Source organism: Pongo abelii, chromosome 2 (assembly GCF_028885655.2).
Source record: "Pongo abelii isolate AG06213 chromosome 2, NHGRI_mPonAbe1-v2.0_pri, whole genome shotgun sequence".
Taxonomy (NCBI): Eukaryota; Metazoa; Chordata; class Mammalia; order Primates; family Hominidae; genus Pongo; species Pongo abelii.
In genome coordinates, this window is record NC_085928.1 from 99,752,652 (window position 1) to 99,777,689 (window position 25,038).

At 40.2% G+C, this 25,038-nt stretch overlaps 1 protein-coding gene across 1 annotated transcript in view; it reads right to left on the reverse strand.

The window, feature by feature from the left end:
- The window catches only part of CACNA2D3 (calcium voltage-gated channel auxiliary subunit alpha2delta 3), a 939,714-nt gene that overhangs the window by 470,119 nt on the left and 444,557 nt on the right, over nucleotides 1-25,038 (reverse strand). Inside the window, 1 exon segment of the mRNA XM_054552049.2 lies at nucleotides 15,335-15,409. Within this exon segment, the coding sequence (XP_054408024.1) occupies nucleotides 15,335-15,409 (75 nt within the window).

Consider the following 25,038-nt stretch of genomic DNA (forward strand, 5'->3'; position numbering starts at 1 on the left):
ATGAAAGAAGGTCAGATTTTATCTCAGGTAGAAAGGGAAAACCTTGGAGTAGGGGATGAGGTTGGCCAGGAGACTGATTGGCTGGGATGTGCTTCTTTCTTCCTTCATTCAATGCTATTTATGGAGAGCCTGACCCTATGCTGTGTGCTATGGAGACAGTGGTGACCACAATGTTGTCCATGAGATGCTGGCCTGTGGGGAGGGCAGTGAGAAACTAGGTCATATGTGGCCTCATGGGAAGACCACAGGGGCCACTGAGCCCCTTGCTAGGTGGGAAGGGAAGATTTTCTAAAGGGAATGTTATTTTATCTGAGATCAGAAAATGGGAAAGAGTTAACCAGGCAGAGAAGGAGTGTGGGAGAACAGGAAGGAGAGAAATAGCGTGTTCCAGACAGGGGAAAAGAACATATGCAATGGCCTGGTTTTAAGAAGGTGCATGGTGAAGTCAAGAATGGAAGAATTTTGATTTGGCTGGATCAGGAAAGAGGAAGAGAGAAAGCTGGTGGAGACCAGGGGTGGGAAGAGGTCATACTAGCAAGAGATGAGAACGCACAAGCAAAAGGCGTATCATGCAGGGCTTGATGAGGGGGCCTAATGATCCAACCATCCAATCTGGGACACTTCTGACAGTGAAGGGCAGTGCTTTTACTAACTAGTCCGTGAGAGCCCATACATATGGAGACTAACCCCTGGGCAAACAGGGATGTATCCCCTTCTAGGTACTAATAGGGAGTTTGCCATTGTGTTAACAACAAGGGGAAGGTGATGAAGAAATGCAAGCAGGGAAGTCCTCTAAGCAACTGTGCTTCCCCAGGCCTATCTGCTTCATGTGGAAGCACATGCACTGGAGGTCAGGACCAGCAGAATGGAACTTTGCACCGAGGCCAGGGCTGAGATGCTGGGAGAAGACAATGATGACAGTAACTGTGGAGGGCCAGCTAGACTAGAGATGGGGAGCGGGGACTGGAGATTACTGGGGAGGGAGAATCAATGGACTTGGAGACTGAAGGAGGGACCTAAAATGGCTTGTAGGTGTAGGTTTTCGCATCTGGATCCACGGTGGCACCATTCCTGGGATGAGGAGTGCTGAAAGAGAAAGCTGTCTCTGGATACTTCTTCTTCCCCCTCCCTCCCCACCTAATTGCTTTCCCTTCACAGTTAATAGCCAAATTGGTTAAAATTGTGTGCCAAGTAAGAGTAAATGGGCTCTGGAGTAGCATTCAAGGGGCCCTATATAGAGTAAATGGCTTTGCTCCTCTGTGGTAGTCCAAGTAGTGAATGAATGGATGAGTTCTGGGTATGTGAGGTGTGAACATTTATGATAAGGTGTAAGTGTATCTGGGAACATACTACTCCCCTGAGTCTCAGGATTTGATCAGTTTCAAATCAATCAAATCAGTTTTAGTGCTATGTTTATTATTGACATTATTTCTTATATCTACCTCTGTTTCACTAGTGCTACCCCAAAGCTCCACAAAACTGATATCAAGACAGGGTACCAGGGAAGAAGCCTCAGGAAGAGGGCAGGCTGTGTGGTCAACAGGATGCTCAGGTGAGGCATGAGTGCTGCTGGGAACCAAGCAGTTGTCAGAGGCAAAGAAAGGCATGGGCACTGAAAGCAGGGGACCAGAGGACAAGGTTTACAAACAGCAGTCTCAGTCTCCATAGCGTCTCCTTGGTAGGAACTGGGGAGAAATGGCAGGGGCACAACCACCAGGTCACTGCCAGGCAACAGTAAGCCAGCTTTTCACTTGATTAGCCTCCTTGGCTAAGTGGCAGAACCAAGGAGTATGGACACCCATCCATATCCACAACCATACACACACACACACACACACACACACACACACACACACCACACACAGAGCTTTCAGCAGACCTGTCTATGTACAGCCACAGAGAATTCCAAGATAAAACAACCTCAAGAGATTCCCAGATGGGTAGAAATAAATGATGAACTAACTATTGTATTAGTCTTCTTTACACTTCATACATATAAGCAGTTGTGCCCTTTCTACTAAGATGGGCACCACAGCTCCATAAGGATACATTATCACATAAATGTCCCAACACATCATATTCAGTGATACTCTTTTAAAACACAAATCTGAACTAGAATTTACTCTATAGAACAAGTCTTTAGAAGAATGACATAGGGTTGAACCATGCCAGAAAGGTAACTCTACCTGCTCAGATAGTGAAGATAATAGGATAGTATTTGAAATCTTCAGATGAGTATTCATGATGTGGTTGTGCACTTACTGACTGTGTATACCTGCATGTGTCTCCTAAACTCTCTCAGCTTCTCCGTCTATCCAGTCTTCTGTCAACTCAGCTGACAAATACATCTGGGCCCAGGACCCCAGGTGTAAAAGTTGGAAATGATACTGGTAATAATCATGAGAATCCAATAAGAAGTATTTTCTAAATTGCAAAATGCTGTATTTATTATTGATATTATTTCTTATCTCTACCTCTATTTACAACATATATCCAAGTCTTCTTGCCCTCCAGTTAAATACTGATGAACAGAGAAATCAGAAATTGGTTAACTGGTAAGTTTATTGAAGGTAGACAGTCTAAGGAAAGATCCACCCCAAATCCTCATTTGCCAAAAGAGTTGAAATGAGAAGAGTAAAGGAATATTACCCAATCTAGTCATGCTCTCAACTACCAATTCCCATGTTCACCTTTCAGAAAGATTTTAACCTGATGCTAATGTATGTTATTTATTTAATAACAGACTTCTCCTTCTAGTCTTGTCCACAGTCTAGACCAGGGATTGGCAAACTAAGACTCATGGGCCATATTTTGCCTGCCACCTATTTTTTTAAATAAAATTTTATTGAAACATAACCATGCCCACTCATTTACATATTACCCATGGCTGCTTTCATGCTACAATTGTAAAGTTGGGTAGTTATAGCAGAAATTGTATGGCCCATGAAGCCTAGAATATTTACTATCAGGCCCTTAACAAAAAAATTTTGCTAACATCTTATCTAAGCTCATACAAAGAATTCACAATTAGCACACTATAATGAAGCAGAGATTAATGAAAAATGTTTGTATCATATTAATGGTTTTAACCCAAACAATTTATTGGCATATATTGGCTAATCTTGTTAGTTCCCCAGTAGTATATTGGTTATTTTCAAACAAATGCATTTCATCAAATTGATAAAAATATATAGTATAATATAAAAAAAGAATTGAGCATAGTTTCTGTACTACATCTCGCATAGAAACAGTCCCTAGATCACTTGTGTAGCCTTAACTCTACAAAGCTACTATACAGGAATTAGGAACTATTTTGCATTATGCATCATTTGAATCACTGTGAGATGGCTGCATTATAATTTATTTAAATCAGTAAGGTGATATGGATTTAAAATGTAGCTGTATCTATTGCCTGTGCTTATCAAGGGATAAGCACAAATCAGCTCATGGGCAAAGGGAGAAACCTATCTGGAAATCAGCAGAAGTTATAGCCTCACAATCACAGGAAAACAACTGGTACTTACAGACCCACAAAAATAGTTTCTTTTAAATATTTTTATTAATTTCAATATTAGGAAACTACTTATTTAAAATATTTTATTTATGATTGTGAAAGGATTTGGGGTTCATTGTAAAGACATGCTAACAGTGGAGAAATATATCAGGTGTACCTGCTGAATCCTTCACCTTCCTTCCCTCCCTCTGTTCCTTTATTCTTCCGTCTCTTCTTTCCTCTCCTCTCCTCCCCTCCCCTCCACTGTCCTCCCCTCTTCTCCTCTCCTCTCCTTCTTTCTTTCTGTCTTTAAGCAAACAAAATAGAAGCCATGAACCATACTATTCTGAAATTTACATGTGTTTCTTTATCTAACCATATATGATTATCACTCTTTTGTGGTAATATATATAAACCTACTTTATTCTTGTAATTTAGAGCCAAATTATGTTAAATTATACTGGATCTAGAATTTATTTACATGTAGGTTGTTCTCAATTTTTCTCTATCTAAGTTATTTTTAATGTACTCATGACATTTAAAAAGCAGTGCAACTCTTACTATCTTTTATTAGTTTTGAATTGAATAAAAGTGGGTATTTGTTCTCTCTGCAAATTTCGTCTCCCTAGGTGTTTCAGCAGGCAACATTTGCCCATGTGCAGAAGGGCTACTTTCTGCTTATGATTCATAACATACCCCTCACCCCAGTATCACTCACAAACTGTACATTCTATACCTATAAGGCCAGAGGAGGTAGGAAGTTTTAGAATCTGGGGTGCCTCCATTGACAAATCTCAGGCTGAAAGAAAAGTACTGGGGAAAATCCAGCAACTCTGGCGTGTACTTTTGTTAGTTTATGGAGTTTTAGTGACTTCTGATCCCACAAGAAAAGATCGAAACTGCCAAAGAAGATGAGAGTTACATGGGTTTCTAAGATGGGCTGATTTTGCAGCAAATATTTGCAAATGAATCTTAAACAGAGCCATGAAATTCAGTGGATTTCAGGACATCTTCATTATAAAACCAGAGAAAAACCGTATCATTCTCCTTCCTCACTCCCTTCCCCTACACTCCCCCAAGAGAGACCACAGGAGGTTCATTTTAAGGTCTGATGAATGGTTCAGAAGGTCTGTAGTAGATTAGGATGAGAGTTTACTCATTTAAATTCTATATTTGAACTCCAGGCTCACCCAATTTGTCATGGTTTCTTTTTCCTTAAAGGAAAAAAAAGTCAGTTATTTGGTACATAAAACAGCAAAGCAAAACTCTCTCCAGACAGTAAACTATAGCTTTAAAAGACAAAACCAAAAACCTAACAGAATTTTAAGACCCCCTTTTCAGGGATGGTGTGCTGTGGGCTATTTCAAGCAAAATCTCAGGAAATCTATGTTCCAGGACAACTCAGTTTGATCAAGGCCAGCACTTTCACCCTAACCTTTCCTCTGTTTTAAGACTCATGGAGATCCTCTCACTACCCCTTCAACATTTTTAAATGGAGTTTATCAAAGGCTGTTATAATTTAAATGATCTACTTCTGACTTCTCAGGGGGTCACCTGAGTATTGTGAAACCAGAATTGGCTGTCAGTGCACAACATCATAATCCCAGCTGTCACCTTCTAGAAGCCCCTTCACGCCCTTTCATTAACTTGAAGTAACATTGCAGTGGCCACCAGGGAAACAGTCCTAAGATGAAAGGTATGGGCAGTAAAGAATCTTGGGTATTTGTCTGTCATAAGAACTTGTCAGCATGCACATGAATATTTTGATTAAAGAATGAAACACCCCAAAGGATCTGGCACATTCTAGTCAGACTCATTTAACTCAGGACAGAAGACTAGCATCGATGATCACACCGCGAGTTCTACACAGGTTTATACAGAAGGTCATAATTCTCCATCTCCATCACACAAAGAATGTGAGAAAATGGACTCAAAGCTCCATTCAGGGTGTTTAGACAGAATGAGACAGTGAGAACTGCCAACCCTGGACTCAGATAATTTCACCCACAATCTCATTCTGATGGCCCTGATTATATTAAAATGTAATGAGTTTGATGCTTTTGTTTTCAATGTTTTGTGGATGTTCTAGTGATGTGAAAAAAAAAAAAAAACAACAAAACTTTTTTCAACTACAATCCTCTCCCAGGTGGCTTATCTACTCAAATTCATTCATTCATTCATTCATACTTCTATGGAAGATCTATCTCATAGGCACTTGCATGGTTGCCCAGAGCATTTTCCTTCGGAAAACCAGGCAAGTCTGCCCATCAAAGGCCTGCCTCTCAGCCACAGGTATAGGCACCTGAACCGGGCTGCTGACTAGGCTGCCCCACCCCTTGAGATTCAATCATGGCTCCAGAATGGGCACCTGATTTAGCAGAACCAATCAGAGTTCAGGGAAGACACCTAGAGGAGACAGCTGGGGAGAGGGGATGACTCCTGACACCCAGTGTAAGGTTTTGGGTGCAGACTTTTCCACCCTAGGAATTTGGTGCTAGGGAAGCTGATGTAAATTTCCATTTTGCTTTTCATGAATTTGCTACTGTCTGCCACATGCCATTAAGTAAGTCCTAAATGAACATGGCCTAACACTGAATTTATGGTAAAAATGGAAACTGGTTTAAAGTTTCAAGCAATGAAGCTCAGCATTATTTAAACATATCCCCAAATACTAATAAAAAAAATGCTTTGTCATCTGAGCTTTTCTCCAAATAAAAAGACCCATAAGGTAAGAACATCAAAACTTCCTATCCTTAAAAAGTGAACCACAATCAGTACTTTTTTATATAACTAAAGCAACCTAACACGCATTATACAACCGTTCACACTAATTTGATAAAGCTTCTCTTCAAGAATTTCTCACCTACTGCAGATTATTTTTTAATTACACTTTTTATTTTGAGGTAATCATAGATCCACATGTAACTGTAAGAAATAATAAAGAAGCCAGGCATGGTGGCTCACGCCTGTAATCCCAGCACTTTGGGAGGTGTAGACAGGAGGATTACTTGAGCCCAGGAGCTCAAGTCCAACCTGGGCAACAAAGCAAGAACCCATGTCTTACAAACAAAATAATAATAATAATAAAGAGAAATGTCACACATTCTTTACCTGGTATTCTTCAATGACATGTTACAAACTACAGCATAACATCACAAGGGACACTGACATTGATATGATCAAGACACAGAACAGTTCCACCACCACAAGGAGCCCTCATGTTACCCTTTTATAATCACACTGACCTCTCCCCACTCCCATGCCTAACCCCTGGCAACCACTAATCTGTTCTCTCCTTCTATTAAACTTGTCATTTCAAGAAAGTAATGTGAATGGAATCATGAAGTATGTGTTCTTTTGACATTGGCTTTTTTTTTTTCACTCAGCATGACTCCCTAAAGATTCAAGGATTCATTTACATTCTTGGATGTATCTATCAATAGATTGCTGTTGTTTTTTTAATTACTAAGTAATAGTCCATAGTGGCGATATAGAACAGTTTGTTTAACCATTCAGTCATTGAAGGATATCTGGGTTGTTTCTAGTTCTAGGCTATTACAAATAAAGGTGCTATGAACATTTCTGTATGGGGCTTTTGTGTGAACATAATTTTAATTTCTCTGAGATTAATGCCAAGGATGCAATTGCTGAGTAATATGGAAGTTACATATTTAGTTTTAGAAGAAACTGTCAAACTGTTTTCCAGAGTGGCTGTGCCTGCCATTTTACATTTCCATAGCAATTTGTGAGTGATCCTGTTTCTCCACATCCTCACCAATATTTGGTGTTTTTATTCTTTTTATTTTTTATTCTAGTTACTCTGATAGGTATAGTGATATCTAACTGTGGTTTTAATTTTCATTTCCTTCATGGCTAAGAACACCGAGTATCTTTTCATGTACTTTCTTGCCATCTGTATATCCTCTTCAGTAAAATGTCTATTCATGGCTTTTGCCCATTTTTAAATTCAATTGTGTTTATTGTTGAGTTTTAAGAATTACTTATATATTCTCTAAATATTTGTTCTTTACTGGACATGTGGTTTGCAAATATCTTCTCTCAATCTGTAGCTTACCTTTTCATCCTGTTAACAGAGTCTTTCACATAGCAAAAGGTTTGGTTCTTTTTTTTCGTTTTAATGAGATCAATTTTAACAAATTTTCCTTTTACAAATTATATGTTTGATGTAAAGCCTAAGAACACTTTGCCTAGCCCTACATCTTGAAGATTTTCTCCCCGCATCTTTTTTTTTTTTTTTTTTTTTCCAGAAAATGTCATGGTTGTACAGTTTTAAGTCTTTGATCCGCTTTGAGTTAAATGTTGTTTCAGTTGTGAGGTTTGAGTCAAGGTTAATTTGTTTTGTTTTTTGTTTGTTTTTGTCGGTGAATGATCAATTGCTCCAGAGCCATTTGTTGAAAAGATATCCTTCCTCCATAGAATTTTTTCTGCACCTTTGTCTAAAATCAGTTGGGTGTATGTATGTGGGTATATGTCTTGTGTTCTCTATTCTATTCCATTAATCTATATGTCTATTTCTCTTCTAATGCCACATTCTCTTGTGTACTGTTACTATATAATAGGCCTTAACATTGGGTAGATTGATTCCTTCTACTTCATTCTTCTTTAAGATCATCTTACTATTCTAGGGACTGTGGCTTCCTAGGTAAACTCTAGAATACTCTACAGAAATCTTGCAGATATTTCTATAGGAATTGTATCAAACCTAAATACAGTTTGGTATTATTATACATACATATTAAATTAAACCTACATATTAAATATATATAACTATTAAATATATAAATATTAAACCTACATATCAGTTTGAAAAGAAATGACACCTTTACCCTGTGGAGACTTCTCATCCATGAACATGGTAAGTCTCTCCAATTATTTAGGTCTTTGATTTCCTTCATCAGCATTTTGTAATTTTCAGCAAATATAGCCTATATACACGTTTTGTTAGGCTTATTTCTTTGGAACAATTATACATTGTATTATGTTTTAAATTTCAGTTACCATAGGTTCATTGTTACTATTAACATACAGAAATAGGATTGGTTTTTGTGTTGATCTTGTATATGTGACCTTACTGAGCTCTCTTATTAGTTCTAGGAATTTTTTTTGTGTGTAGATTCTTTGAGATTTTCTATGCACACAATCATGTTATCTGAAAATAGGAAGTTTTATTTCTTCCTTTGTAACCCATATGCCTTTTACTTCTTTTCCTGGACTGACTAAAACTTACACTTTGTCAACTGTCAGTGTGGACATCCTTACCTGTTCCTGATCTTAAGAGGAAAAGCTTTCAAACTTTCACTGTTAAGTTTGATGTTACCTGTAGGTTTCTGCAGATGGTCTCTATCAATTTAGAGAAGTTACTTCCCACTCCCAGTGCACTGACAGGTTTTGCATTTTTAAAATTATAAAGGGTGTTTTTTATCAAATGCTTTTTCTGAGTCAATTAATATGATCATATGAGTTGTCATTTTCAGCTTGTTGATACAGTAGATTACATTGATTGATTTGATATGGATGTTACATTGGCTTTGCATATCTAAATAATCCTGCTTGGAGGTGGCATATTATTTTTTATATACATCATTGGGTTTGATGTGCTGAAATTTTGTTGAGGATTCTTGCATGTAAGTTCATGAGAAATATTGTTCTTTTTCTGCACTGTCTTTGGTTTGTCAGGGAAATGCTAGCCTCATAAAATGAGCTGGGGTGATTTCCTTACTCTTCTATTTTTCTGGAAGAGATTGTGTAAAATTGATATTAATTCTTCTTTAAATGTTTGGTAGAATTCTCCAGTGAAAGCATCCAGACCTGAAAATGGTCTTTTTGGCAGGGAGAGGGGGCTTTTAAATTATCAACTCAACTCCTTTAATAGTTACAGGATTAGTCTAGCTATCTATTTCATCTTGGTTGAATTTTGGTAGTTTGCAGCTTTGAGAATTTGATCAATTTTTTTCTAAGTCGTTAATTCACGAGTGTAAAGTTGTTTATAATAGTATTTTGTTATCCTTTTAATGACTGCAGGTTCAGTACTGGCATCTCTTGTTTCATTCCTGATACTGCTGATTTGTCGTCTTTTTATTTTTTTTAATTTTTTTAATTTGTTTTTTTGAGACAGAGTCTTGCTCTGTCGCCAGGCTGGAGTGCAGTGGCACCATCTCAGCTTACTGCAAACTCTGCCTCCTGGGTTCAAGCGATTCTCCTGCCTCAACCTCCCGAGTAGCTGGGACTATAGGCACACGCCACCACGCCCAGTTAATTTCTGCATTTTTAGTAGAGACAGGGTTTCACAATGTTGGCCAGGATGGTCTCCAACTCCTGACCTCAGGAGATCCATCTGCCTCAGCCTCCCAAAGTGCTGGGATTATATGCTTGAGCCACCGCACCTGCCCCTCTCTTTTCATTTTTATCAGTCTTGGTACAGGCTTATCAGTTTTACTGATTTATTTTTAAAGAACCAGCTTTTGGTGTCATTGATTTTTCTCTACTGTTTTCCTATTTCAATTTAGTTGAGTTTGGCTCTTTATTATTTTCTCCCTTCTGCTTGCTTTAGTTTTTTTATTTTGCACTATTTTTTCTAATTTCTTCAGGTAGAAACTTCATTTATCAGAGAACTTAAATATGTAAGTATATAGGGCTATAAATTTCTCCCCTAACATTGCTGTAGCTTTGTTCCACCTCTTTTGATATGTAATCTTTGTTTTCATTCAGATTTATATTTTTTTAAATTTCTTTTAAGACTTCCTCTTTGACCCAAGTATTTTTTTAATAGTATACTGTTTAATTTCTAAGTGTCTGGGGATTTTTCTGCTGTCTTTCTGTTATGAATTTCCTGTTCTATTCCATTTTCATCAAAAATTATATTCTACAATTTTAAGGATTTAATTTTAAGGTTTCTACTATGACCCAGGATGTTTTATCTTGCTTAATGTTCCATAGGTGCTTGAGAAGAACGTGTATTCTGCTGTTATTTAGATAGAGTGCTCTATAAATGTCATTTCAGTCTCATTGGTTGATGGTGTTGTTCAGCTCTTCTATATCTTTGCGGACTTTTTGTACAGTAGCCTATCAACTGGTGACTGTGGAATGTACAAGTCCCAACTATAATTGTAAATCTGTCTATTTCTATCCTCAGCTCTAACAGTTTCTGCTTTGTGTATTTTGAAACTGTGTATTTTGGTCCAAACACACTTAGGATTGTAATGTTTTTCTATGCGAGTGATCCTTTTATCATTATGAAATATCCCTTTCTTTGTCTCTAGTAATTTTCTTTGCCCTGAAGACTTTATATGGTATTAATATAATCATTCCTACTTTAAAATTAATGTTAGCATGGTACGTATTTTTCTGATTTTTTTACTTCCAACATATCTGTCACTGTATTTCAAATGAGTTTCTTTTTTTTTTTTTTTTGAGATGGATCTCGCTCTATTGCCCAGGCTGGAGTGCAGTGGTGCAATCTCGGCTCACTGCAACCTCCGCCTCCCGGGTTCAAGTGATTCTCCTGCCTCAGCCTCCCAAGTAGCTGGGACTACAGGCATGTGCCACCACGCCCAGCTAATTTTTTGTACTTTTAGTAGAGACGGTATTTCACCATGTTAGCCAGGATGGTCTCGATTTCCTGACCCCATGATCCGCCCGCCTTGGCCTCCCAAAGTGCTAGGATTATAGGCATGAACCACTGTGCCAGGCCTCAAGTGAGTTTCTTATAGTCAGCATATGGTCATATGGTTGGATCATGTTTGTTTCTATTTTTTTAAATTCACTCAAACAATCTCTGCCTTTACATTGGTGGTCTTAAGAACACTTAAATTTCAGGTGATATATTTTGGCTGTGTCCCACCCAAATCTCATCTTGAGTTTGAGCTCCCATAATCCCCATGTGTCATTGGAGGGACCCAGTGGGAGGTAACTGAATCATGAAGGCGGGTTTTTCCCATGCTGTTCTCATGATACTGAACAAATCTCATGAGATCTGATGGTTTTATAAAGGGCAGTTCCTCTGCACGTGCTCTCTTGCCTGCTGCCATGTAAGATGTGCCTTTGCTCTTTCTTTGCCTTCTGCCATGATTGTGAGGCCTCCCCAGCTATGTGGAACTTAGGTCCATTAAACCTCTTTTTATTTACAAATTACCCAGTCTCAGGTATGTCTTTATTAGCAGAGTGAGAGCAGACTAATACATAAGGTGATTAATGATATATTAAAACTGGAGTCTGCCTATTTATTTTTTTCCTATTCATCCTCCTTCTAATTCCTCTGTTTCTCATTTCTTACCTTCCTATGAGTTACTTTTTAAGAATAACTCTCTGTATTGTTTTCTTAGTGGTTGCTGTAGGTTTATGATACAAATATGTAATTTATTACTGTCTACTCATATCAGTATTTACCATTTCCACTGAAGTATAGAAACCTTCTATTTAGGTCCCTTTACCCTTCACACTTTTAAAATATAATTGTCTTAAGTATTTCATCCATAAACATTGAGTATCACATCAGATGGTGTTAGGCCAGTTTTGCTTCAACTATCAAACATAATTTAAGAATTGTCTGAGAATTAGGATACTCTAATTGTAATCTTCTTACTTGTTCCAATGTTCTTCTCTCCTTTCTGCATTTCCAAGCTTTCTTTCCTTATTTCCTTTCTGTTTAGAGAATTCCCATTAGACATTATTTAAGGGTAGGTTTACAGGCAACAGTTTTACAGCTTTCCTTCCATTGAGAATGCCTTTATTTCTCCTTCATTCCTGATGGATATTTTCACTGGATATAGAATCCTGGGTTGGCAGTTCTTTTCTTTCAGTATTTGAAAAATGCTATGCTACTTACTTCTGGTCTTCATGATTTCATATGAGAAATCTATGTAATTCAAATTGGTGTTCCATATAAGCAATGTGTCCTTTCTCTCTGGCTGTTTCAAGATTTTTTTCTTGTCTAATTATATTTATGATGTGTCTTGGCATGGATTTACATAGGTTTATTCTATTTGGAGTTTGCATAACCTCTTGAATATGTATGCTTACACCTTTTACCCAGTTTGGGGGAGTTTCCAGACAATACATCTTTAAATACCTCTTCAGTCCCATTCTCTCTCTCCTCTCCTATGACTTCGATGTGATTAATGTTACTTTTTTTTGTTATTGTCCCTCAAGTCCCTGAGTCTGTTCATTTTGGTCCAGTCTATCTTCTCTCTGTTGTTCAAATTGGGTAATTGCTATTGATCTGTCCTGAAATTCACTGATTTTATCTGCTGTCATCTTCACTCTGTTGAGCTCATCAGTGAGCTTTTATTTAGTGGTTGTATTTTTCAGTTCAATAATTTTCATTCGGCTCTATTTTATAACTTCTATTTTTTTTGGGGAGATTTTCTACTGTTTCATTTGTTGCAAGAGAATTCCTAATTGCTTGTTAAAACAATTTTGTAATTCCAACATCCAATTCATGTAAATACTGGCTTCTGTTGATTGTTTTTTCTCATTCATGTTGTGATTTCCCCAGTTCTTGGCATTTTAATTGCATTCTGGGCATTATGGATTTTATATTATGAGACTCTGGATCTGATTTCATCTTTTCTTTTAGCAGTCATTCTCGGTAGAAGAAGGGCCAAGGGGGTATGCATGGGGCAAAAGATCAACTTCTCATTTGGCCCCACTGAAACCATGTAGGATTGGTTGTTCCGTTGATATTCAGCTGGAGTAGAAAAAGTGTTGTCACAAAGGTTTTCTGTGGTCCTTTGGCTAGAAGGAACAAGATTTTCTGGGACTTTGTGTTTTTTTTTTTTTTTTTTTTTTTTTTAATCTGTGCCTATTGTTGGTCCAGGTGAGAAGATTCTGGAATGCTCTATTCAGGATATATGGGAGTCAAACAGGAAAATCAGGGAACTTCCCTTTTGTCTTTAAGACCCAAAGCCCCTAGACATTTCATTTTCTCCTTTTCAAGTCTTCTTATACAGATTAAGCATTTCTAATCCAAAAATCCAAGATCCAAAATATGAAATTCTCCAAAATCTGAAACTTTTTGAGCACCGATATAATGCTCAATGGTCATACCCAAAGGAAATGCTCATTGGAGCATTTTGGATTTCAGATTTTCAGATTAGGGATGCTCAACCAGTAAGTATAATGCAAATATTCCAAAATCTGAAAAATCAGAAACACTTCTAGTCCCAACCATTTTAGATAAGGAATACTCAACCTATACTTGTTTGTTGCATTATGTCTAGGGCTTCTTAATTATAAATGTGAGGACCTCATTGGAATATGGTTACTCCATATTGGCAGAATAAGAAGTCCAGATTAGTTTTTATATTTAAAAGTATTCCAGTCTTCAATATCCATAAATTCAAAGGCAATTTAGAATAATTTCTCAGCCCATTTCCTCTAATGATTTTTTTTCATTCATAAAACTTCCTATTTCCAAAGATCATACTGTCCTTTGTTCCTCTGGGAAGCAATATGAAGGAAGGCTTTGATCATTTAAGTGTTCGTTCTGTTTAACGTTGCAAGCACCAGGATGGAACACCTATTTGATGCTCTGGAGGATATTACAATATTACAGCATTAGAATAGGGATGAGATCTTCACCTACACAATGGCCAAACAACGGGAAAGTCTCTAGAAAAAGGTGGCTATAGACTTAAGTCACTTTTCTTACCTTAGCCTAGACAATTACCATGAATGAGCATTCTCAGGTTACACCTGTTCTTTGAACTTCAGTGTACTTGGTTCCTCCCTCCTAAATATGAAGCTTATCATGGTGCTTCTTTCCCCTCAAATTAAAGCCCAGATATTAACTCTAGTGTATTTTTCACTTTATACTTTGTGTTCCAACTGGAATGAATTTCTCCCAATCCTCTGTTGTTTACTTCCTCAAAGATAACCAAATTAAGTGCTTCTACTACCTGCATCTAAGATAGCACCAATACAATACGAGCCAGGGGATTCTCTCCAGCACACAGAATGTGCCTCACAAAAGCCTGCCTTGGCCATTGCCCCCAGCTACCTCATGCAGGTCTGCTCTCCAGGGGAAGAGCAGCTCTGTGTGTCAGGTACAGAAAATCAACATGGGCAATGGCAGCTGTGAGTCCCAGAAGCTGTGACATGGCTGCAGCCACAGCTATACCTTCAAGTGAAATTTTCAACTGGCCCTGTAGGGGTGGTATACTGGTGGTTGCGGTAGCTGTACTGACAAATTTAAAGGTGGCTAAAGGGAAACAGGATTTATTTTACAGAAGTCTACTTTAGAAATTTTCCTAGGATACTCCAAAACTGGAGGGGAAAACCTCTATCCCATTGTGTAAGATTCTCCTTTAACGTATCGTCCTTTTGTTCCACAATATTGATGGAACAGGCAATGCTCAGCACATTGAGGATACAGTAGTGAGCAGACAGCATTCCTATCCTTGTAACGCTTACCTTTAATAGCAGACAAGTTACCCCAACAGTTACCCCAATGACCATTTAATCAACCGTGAGAAGGACAAGGGAAATGACAAGTGGGTTCAGTTTTCTTTGAAATCTCAGCAAGAGCCATATTCTTTCAAGAGTGTCAATGTAAGCATCAAGCACACCATAGCATTGTGTTTATTAGAGTACAAGGACAATAAGTGAATGCAATTGTTTCAGAACCAGCAAGCCTTTGAATTCAATGTAATTATTTTAGTGCCATGATTTTCTTTGTGCCTCTTAATAAATATTCTACACATAGGGGCTCCAAGGGCCTCAATGAAAGGGCAGTGCATTTGATAAGACAGATTTATTGTGAAACAATCACTATGAGGGAGACGGGTGTACCATGACTGGAATGCTCCCCTGAGCTGCCCCTACCTCTTTGTTTGTCCTGTCGGCTTGCACCAAAGTTCCATTCAGGCAAGGTTCCACATAGTGAAGCTCCTCATTATACTGCAAAGGAAAAAAGTCAAGAAGGAACACTTAATTAAGGAATTGAAGGGTACTTCTTAATAATTTAAGGAGGTATGCACACAAACAAAAAAGCGGCACAATCACAGGCTCCATTTATTCACATAAGGTGAACTCTCTCATGGGTGTCCCTCTAGACAACTATGATTATGTGCTGCAGACAGACTTTATTCTTTTTTGGTTTGAAGGAGAAACTTCTAGAGCATGGCTGGTAGCTGGCAGGGTTCAGGGTGCACCCTGTTAACTGACCATTCTTTGGGGTTGCCTCCAAACACTGGCAGTTCCCTGGGCATGGCTGACAGTCCATGGTCCTGGTGGGAGCTGAAGAGCATCCCAGAGTTGCGTGGATACAGCTCCAGCTACTGTCTTTGGCTTTATGGAACCAAGGGACACATGTGTGGCTAACACATGAGTGGGGACAGAATAAGCCTTGATGTTCCCTGGTCACTCTGCAAGGGTATGTGGGTGCTGATCAGGGCACTGTCCATGCACAATTTCCCATACATTGCCAACACCAGCACTCCCATCACTTCAATCCCAGTATATCCAGAATAGGAACCCCCCGCCTTTTTTTTTGCCCAAAGCTCACAACCAGGTAGCAAAAATGTGAGTATTCTCATCATTTCTCTCAGCAAGCTTGCTTCTCTGCCCTGCAGGGAGGCTGGTCCTTACACATCTGATCGTGTTGCCTCTTGTCAATCCTATTTACAGCTCCCATTGCTGTGCAGATGAATGTTCCCGGGGCTTTGCGAGGCTCTGGACCCTTGGTTCTGCTGACACTCTAGCATCTTTACTCATCAGCCTTCCCCTAAAACTTATCCTGGCCAGCCATTATTCTCCTGCTGTCCTCTGACATGTCTCCTCTTTTCCTTCAGGCCCTCCAATGCTGGGACCCCTGCTTTGAGCTCTCGCTCTGGCACCTCTTCTCTCTGGCTGACTCCTGTTCACCTCCTGGGTCAGATTATTCCCACCTCCTCTGGGAAGCAGCCTCTGGTGTAGGCTAGGCACTGGGTAAGGTCCCTCTTCCATATAATCCCTGTAAATTCTAATTATCTGTTGGCTGGATTTCCCACCACAAAGTGGGACCACACCATTAGGGCCCATGCCTGGTCCTTCAGTGTATTTTCTGCAGCAAGCACAGGGCTGGACCCATAGTAGGTGCCTGAGGACCATTTGATTGATGACAGTGTTATGGTACATCTACTTTAGCAGCCAAAGAGGCCCGGAGCTCCTCAGGGAAGAGAACAGAACCATCTCTCCCAGACCCAGCTAACTCTTGAGCAAAGTTGGCCTAGGGAGTTTGTGCTTTAAAACTAAAGTCAGCGAGGACCATGCAGGGCTGTGAGCAAGGGAGTAAGTGGAATAAAGAGATGAGCTTGGGAAATCCCTCTGGATACACCGCAGGGACAGGTCGAAGAGGGGCTAGACCTAAAGCTGCTCAAGAGCAACTGGGATGCATCAGGTTTCCCATGGAGAGAGCCTCACTCAACAAGCAGGAGTGGTGATCAAACTGACCTTGGCAATTAACTGTTATTGAGCACTTACTGCATCTAGGCAGCAGGTAAACTTCATCTGCACGTTATCTTAGCATCGTTTGGCAAGCACGTCCAATCACTCGCCCTTTACAGATGGGGAAACTGAGGCACGGCAAAAATGACCGACTTGCCCAAAGACACCAGAGAGTAAGTGAGGGGTGGTGGAGTCCAGATTCAAATCCAGGCAGTCTGACTCACAGCCACTCACAACAGGTCCTCAATGCCCCCAACTTATCCTCTCTGGCCCCCAAACCTCCAGATCTCCCCATCAGTCAGGCTTGTGCCCTCTCTTTCATCTTTGCTTTTAGTCATATAAAAAGCATTTGAAAAATTATATCCCAATGACTTCAGGGCTTAAATATCCTCTAACGAGGCATGGAGAAAAAATATATTTATGACATTAGCCATGACAAACGGGAGTACGACTTTTAGTCAACAAACAGAACATCAACTCAGGATCCAAGAAGCAACTGCACAGTTCAATATGAAGGAAAACTCCTCCAAAGCTCTTAATCTCTGTTGGACTGACCCTAGAAGTTGCTGAGAAAACAGCCATTCCCCTCTCCTTCACTTCCCTTGCTGACTCATTTGGTTTAGGGTGACAATACACCGATTTCTAAGGCCTGAAGCACAAAGGGTCTTAGCCAGTCACAGCCATCCAGTCCCCCTTTGTTGGACACGACCTTTCATAGCCTGCCTTGCAGCTAGGGGCAGTCAAATGACCATGACATAAGGGAAAGTTTGATGGGCAGTTTCAATGAAACGTTTTCCTGCCATTAAGGGAAAACTCATCTATACTCACTCTTTTCTTCCTGCTTGGGATGCTATTGTGGAGTTGCTGCAGCCATTTTGCAACTATGAGGTTATAAGACAAAGAATGGAATGCAAAGCCCAAGGAAGACAGAGCAGGAAGATGGAGCCAGTGTGGGCCCCTGAAGATAATGTTGGGCTACTGTGCAAAAGCTGCAGCCACCCTCCTCCAGGCTTCTTACATGACATTATCAGACGCCTGTATGCTGAACCAACCTTTCCTCACCTGTTCTGTAAACTAGAGCCCAAAACTTTCCTAACTGAGGTTCCCACCGTGGTTTTACTTCCTCTCATTCTTCCATTTTCCACGTAAATTGAATCACTTCATTGACATTCTACCTAATACACACTCTCAAAATTGATTCCTGGGGTTGTACTGTTTGAGCTGGGAGTCAGGTCACTTGGGTCCAAGTCCTGCCTCTACTGTGTACTCACTGTGTGGCCTTGGGGAAGTTGCTAAGCCTCTCTGATCCCAGAATCTTATGCATAAGAAGATACTAATTCACCTTCAGTCTCCCTCTGGGGGCCCCTGCAGAAATTGAGTGAGGCAACAGACCTGAAACTGCCTTGCTAATATAAAAGTCTATACTTGTGGGGGCTCCAGAGGGGATTTAAAAGTCAAGAAGACCAAGGAGTTCTTGCCCTCATCAGGGAGGTACATGTGCAGTAATCAAAACCATGCTTGCCATCACTGTGTGTGCTATGGCCTCAGTGGAGGAATCCGCTCTTCAGAATCCCAGCCAGCTTGTTAGTGGCATCATCCAAGCTTGCAGTTGACTAATTTCCCTTGACTGCATCAGGATAAAGCTATGCCGAGCAATCTGGTCTGTATCACCAGAGGGAGCCAGGCTCAGCCATGTGTGTAAGGGAACTGTGCACACCAGGCAGCTGTACTAAGGAGGCCTGCTAGCTGTGCACGCTCCTCTCACTACCCAAAAGCTCCTCCTGAGGGGGACCCCAAGGATGCCCTGTGCACAGAACTGCTTCCAGACTCCTCACAGCTCTTTATTTGGAAATCTTTCAGCTTCTGCATTTTTGTGTATGTTCTCTAGATTTCTATTTTGTGAAACGATGATGTAGAAGAGCCATATATATTTACAACTCAAGATCTGGTCACCTCTTGCCCTAAGACACAACAGCCTTATAAATGACTCTCTTTGATCCCTAATGAAATAATCTGATATCAACAGTCTAAGGAAGAAAAGGATACAATGTACATCATCACCACCTAGATGCAATTTCCTTCTATAATTTGCTTTTACTCCCCTGCACTACCAGGATTGAATGCTAAAGACGTACTTAAACTTTCCCCTTCCTGCCCAAGTGGTTAGTCCTTCTTGCAAATTTCTGGGAAATGGGAAGAGTCACTTAGGGAGAGAGGAGTGGGCCCAGGCTGCCCTGGAAATGGGTCCAGTCCAGCCCACCAACTACACGGTAAGGAAATGGACAAACAGCTTTCACCCTTTAAAGAGCTTAGAAGCTGCCACATAGCATACAGGGACTCAGATGCTGTTGGCTTTCTTCTCCCTGCTTCCTTCCTGGTTGGCTTTCCTTTTCTGATTCTCACAAGGGTAGAACAGTAGAGCTAATGCAACTGAGGCAGGCAGGCCTGGGTTCAAATCCTGACTCTGCCACACACTAGCTGGGTGACCTTGGCCTCAGCTTTTGTGTTGGGGAAACAGGTATTCTAACTGCACCTCTTTCATGAGCTCACTGTGAGGATGAAATAACAGTCAACATAGAACCTGGCACGTAAGAATGAGAAAGGCATCCAGGTGCACAGGCACAAATGCACAAAAAAGAAAGAAAATATGTATGTGAGTGTGATGTGTGCTACATAGAGGGAAAGGCCAACAGATGACACCCTGCACCCAGAGCTGGAAGTTGCTATGAAAGAAGAGGGTGATGTCAGTGACGGCGAAGTGATCCACTCTTTGGAACAGGGACATGTGTCCTTGGCCTTCTCCGGAGATCATGGATCTGCATTTGTTGGGGATAAGATGCCATGTCATCAGGCACATGTCACTGTCTACGTACCCAAGACAAGCCCATGATGTCTGGCCACACACTGTCCCACTCTAAGCCACCCTCTGAATCTTCCCAGGGACCGGGATCTTTGGCAGACAGGGAGCCAAGATGGTGCAGCCAGCTTACTGGGAAATCCCCATGTAGGAAGGCATCTGCCACAGAACTCTTCACTTCTTTATTTGCTCACTGAATATTACCCTAAGCACCTACTGTGTGCTGGGGACATAAAACACTGGCTAAGTTTGCTCATGACCATCATTGTAGAGTGACAATGAACCGTTTTTTCATACTTTTCTTAGTAAAAGAGTATGTTTACTCTTGTTCCATCTGAACATAAGGTCTTTTTTCCTTTTGTTTGTTTTTGAAATGTGGGTCTCACTCAGGTATCACCCAGGCTGGAGTGCAGTGGTGTGATCACAGCTCACTGCAGCCTCCACCTCCTAGGGTCAAGCATTCCTTCTGACTCAGCTTCCCAAATAGTTCGGGCCACAGGCACATGCCACCATGTCCAGCTAATTTTTTTTTATTATTATTTGTAGCAACAAGGTCTCCCTATGTTGCCCAGGCTGGTCTCGAATTCCTGGGCTCAAGCAATCCTCCTGCCTCAGCCTCCCAAGTACTAGGATTATAGGCATGAGCCACTGCACCTGGCCCTGGCTTTCCTTTTTATAACAAATAGTGCTTATTTGTGATGCTGCAACAGTCCATCCAAAAATAACAGCAAGCTTGAGACAAACCCACAATCTTCCTCAGGTATTAGACTACATCCCACAACTCTTGCTGAGGTAACTGTCCCTCTGTCTCCATTCAAAAAACCTCCAAACTCTCCGCTCTGAAGGCAAGGGACACATCATCATATGCCTTTTCTTTCCTTTTGCCCAATGTCTGTGAGTATTCCCTACATCTCCCCTTTACGGACACAGCAAAGTGATCAATGAGAATCTCAATGATGATCTAAAATAAGAAAGGCAACTTTGATTAAATGAAGGGCCAGAACGTTTTGGAGAAGGATCTAAAAGCAATGCAAATGGGCTAGACCCTCCAACCAAGGTTCACAGGAGCTTCCACATTAGTGTAGAATCCCAGCATACACTGGCTCAGGTGAATCACAGTCCAAAAGCCAGAGAGCCAAAGACAACTGACTTTGGGCTCTGGATAACAGTGAGGAACCCACCTAATGTCAGAAGCCGAACTTGACAGATGAAAGCAATTCCGCTTTCAGGCCTAACAGAAGGTTATCAGTCGCCTAGAGAAGAGGATGAGGAAAGACCTCTCTAAGCAGGGACTGGCTTTAGGGTGCATCTCAACACCCTGCCCTGAAGCTGAGACTCATTTTTGTGGGTCTCCATTGCCTCCATGGGTTGTCCCAATTCCTCCACCTGGCTGACCAGACTGGTTCGATCTGGCTTGCCTCTCTCCATCCAGTCTCATTCATTTCACCATCACTCACAGGATCCACTTGCCTCCACATTCACCCACCCCTCTATGTGATCCAGACACACCAAGAGCTCCTTCTTAGGGGTTGGGGTAGGGGGATCTTACACCTGCAAATGGCACTTTCCTCCTCAGTTGCTGACTCCTTCCTCCTTTTCTCCCTGCCTTGTCCCATCACTTTTGTCTATGCCTGGCTAGCCTACTTATCTTCAAGTGTCCACTTAGTCATTACTTCTTCTGATGAGCCACCACAGAGCCCCAGGCGGTACATGCCCCAGCTCTAGACACCCAGCCCCCCAACTACTCCCTCTCCAAGACTGCACTGGCCACACTGTGTTGTGAGACCTGCTTCCTGGTAACCCCCACACAAGGCTCACACAGAAAACCTAAGTCTCTGAGAGCAGACAGCTTGTCTTAAGTTAGCCCCAATGCTTAATGCAGAGCACTCAGTACTATTTGTTGAATGAATCAATAGAACAAAGAAACAAAAAGGCAAAATTGCAGAGAAGACCACTGATGGAAAGGACTAGGAACAAAGCCAGAAAAAAAAATTGGCACAGAAACAAAAAATAAGATGAGAATCTCTACCCCCTTCAAAAAACAGGTAAATAAACAAAAAGTAAAGGAAGTAAGTGACTATGTTTTAAAGAATCCAAAGTTCTGCAAAAAAAAACCCCATAGAATTAAATGCTGCCATGCTCATGTAATACAAGAAACTGATGCAGAATTGCTGGGACTCCATTAAATATTTTTACAGTTTTACTGGTGCACTTTTGATTAAATAACCTTTGAATGAAAACGTTTAGGGATTATGTAATAAAGCAGATGAACGCACATTATTTTGACCAACACAAGCCATCCCAGGGATCTTTTGCATTACAAAAGCATCTTATGTAATTTGAAACACAACTGGACACAATTAGTAGTACAGAACAAATGAGCACTGAAAGAAAATACTATCCTCATACTTTTAATACGGAATCGATTACTTTAAAAAGCAAATCCACAGCGGCAAAGCATTGGAGAAACCATTCTAAAGAAAATCTGCAAATTAAAACCAGGGCATCAGAAAGTTCTTGCTTGAACTAACAAATGATGCTCTTCTTAATTCAAGTCTGCACAAATATGGGCTGCAAGAGGCATTTAAATTGATTTAACAATATTGGCCCAGTTAATACTGTGTTCATTTAATGCATGGCTTAAGCTTCTGTAAAGTCATTTTTCAAATTTCAACATCGGACAGAATTAGCACCCTCATTTTTATGATAATATTGTTAATTTAATACATGGCTTGAAGTTAGACTTCAAAGTGAATCAGAAAAATATGCCTTTTCTCTTGTCAGAGACATCTCTCTTCATGCACCAGTGGTTTGACCTTAAAATTTTAACTTCAACTGCACAAAATTACTCTCATATTTCAACTATTCTTTCATAATTCGATCAGTTAGTTTGTCCATTTTAGACAGATCTTGCAATACCTTGCCCATGAAAGCTAAAACAATTTTTAACATTATCTTTTTATGTTTATACTCTGGATAGATCAAGATCAGAAACTTTTCAGTATAATATTAAACATGCAGTTCACAATGAACTTAATCAAACCTGCAAAACCGAAAGGCGAACTTAAGTGGCCAAGGGAAGTCTTTCCCACTATTTAAATCTCTTTCCTCCGACCTCCATTATGGCACTGAAAATCAAGAGGCAATGATGAATTAGATTTGCACAAACAAAAACCTACAGTACACGAGGGCTTCTGGCACTGAAAATATTGTATTCTTTACTTTTCCTCTAAAACAGTGAGCTATCTCCACAAACATCTACCCGACAAGCAAAGGAAGGCCGACAGTGTAACGGAGGATGAAATGATAATGCCCTCTTTCGTAAATGGAATCCAGCCGATGATAACAATGCACTCACACAGATTTGCAGGGCATTCTGGACGGCGTTTCAAATATCCCATCCCCCTGCACTTTAAGAACCTGCAGTTGGGTCACCCTCTACACAGGAGACAAGTGACCATTTTAAACAGACTGAGGGAAAACCTACACCATATTACTAGAGCAATTATGCCAGGGCAGAAACAGAAGGAGGTGATGGAGGAAAAAAAAATAAGAATTCAACGAGGCAAAATTCGCAGAACACACTTAGGATTGGGAGAGACAATTCAAGGGAATGCAAATGAAAATTTGCCAGCTAGGAATCTCCTATTATTTAGAAGCCTCAAACTGTTGGTAAGTGTGTAAACATTATGCTCTGCTTGGTAGACATTCTGGTAGGTGCCTGTGTGCATACCCTTTGGTGCAGCAATTTCACTTCTAGATTTTATTCAATAGAAGCACACCCAACCTTGCAAAAATATATGCATTCCATTCAGTGCACTGTACGCACTGCACTCACTGCAGCACTTCTGAGTAACCAATGTGATGGAATGCTCTGTTATTCAAATACATTTGATTGAAATAAGAGTTGCTGAATATTCTGTAAAATATGAATCTATTTTTGTGAAAAGACCGTGTGCTCACACAGAAACATTTAGAATATGTGCCAAATGAAAGAGAAATGAGAACATTACTGAATTGTTTAAAATTATTACATACGTTGCCTACATTAAAAAGCAATGAACCTATAAACATTACTGTTAATTAATGGTTCTTTTATGGCCTTGGCCTTCTAATATAAATTCAGTAACATCTGATCCATTCTCTTATCCATTAGAGGAACAAAGTTCATGATTTTACTATAAAGGCTTCAAATGAAGAAGTTCAGAGTGTCTTTCTAGTTGTTGAAATAATTATGTAAACAGTGTTGAAGCTGATTATTTATGTTGAAAATTAACAAACAGATGTACAGTGAGGGTTAATGGGATCTTTAATGGGTTTCTTTATATAAAGGGACAATTTGGGGTAAAAAAAATTTTTTTTCTTAACTGTTCTATAATAACTGGCATGTCTACTTTTAATTATCTTAATCACCCTCTCTTCTTTATTGAGTTGACACTGTTTGTATATCTTAATGAACTTACATAGATTATTTCAATCGATTGGTTTTGTTAACAGAACAATAAATCCTGACTGATAAAGAATGCAGGATGTAATTAGTTAGCTCTTCTTATTATGTGAATTTCTGATACTTCTGTAATGAGTAATTAAAGATTAATAAGAAAGATAGTCTCAAATTAGCTGCTTCTTATCTGTAAATGCTTCAGGATGTGTGGGGATCAAGCCACATTTGCATTCTCACCACTAGGCTGGCAACTAGAGTAACTTGGCAGCAAACCCAAAGTTCTAACTATCTGAAAGTCTTCTTCCAAAGAACTATGCCTCGAGGCCATATAATTTCATGATAAGATGGCTGAGTGGATCAACTACATCCTCTTCACTTCTGCTCAGGAAAGGGTGCAAGGTGAAGCCGGACAATGTCTGAGCCTTCACCGTGCCACCTTTTCTGGCTGTGTAACTCAAAAAGGTCACTTCTGCGGCTTCATGCCTGTCTCCATGCCACATGGCACAGAGCTGGGGTGAGGATTCAATGAGATAATCCACACAGGACACTTAGCAACTGACTTGCACACACTGAGTGGAAGGCAGCTGTGGTTATTATTCATTCAACAAATATTTAAACTCCTGCTATTTGCCAAGCACTGCCTAGGTGCTGGGGATACATCCATGAATGAACAGGACTAACACCTGCTCCCAAGGAATTTAGTATTCTCTTTCTTTCCCCTTTTGTCTTTAGGATTTCTTAAAATCAGAACCTTTTGTTCTGAGAGTCTGATCAGAAGAGGCCTGTATAGGCAGGATACTA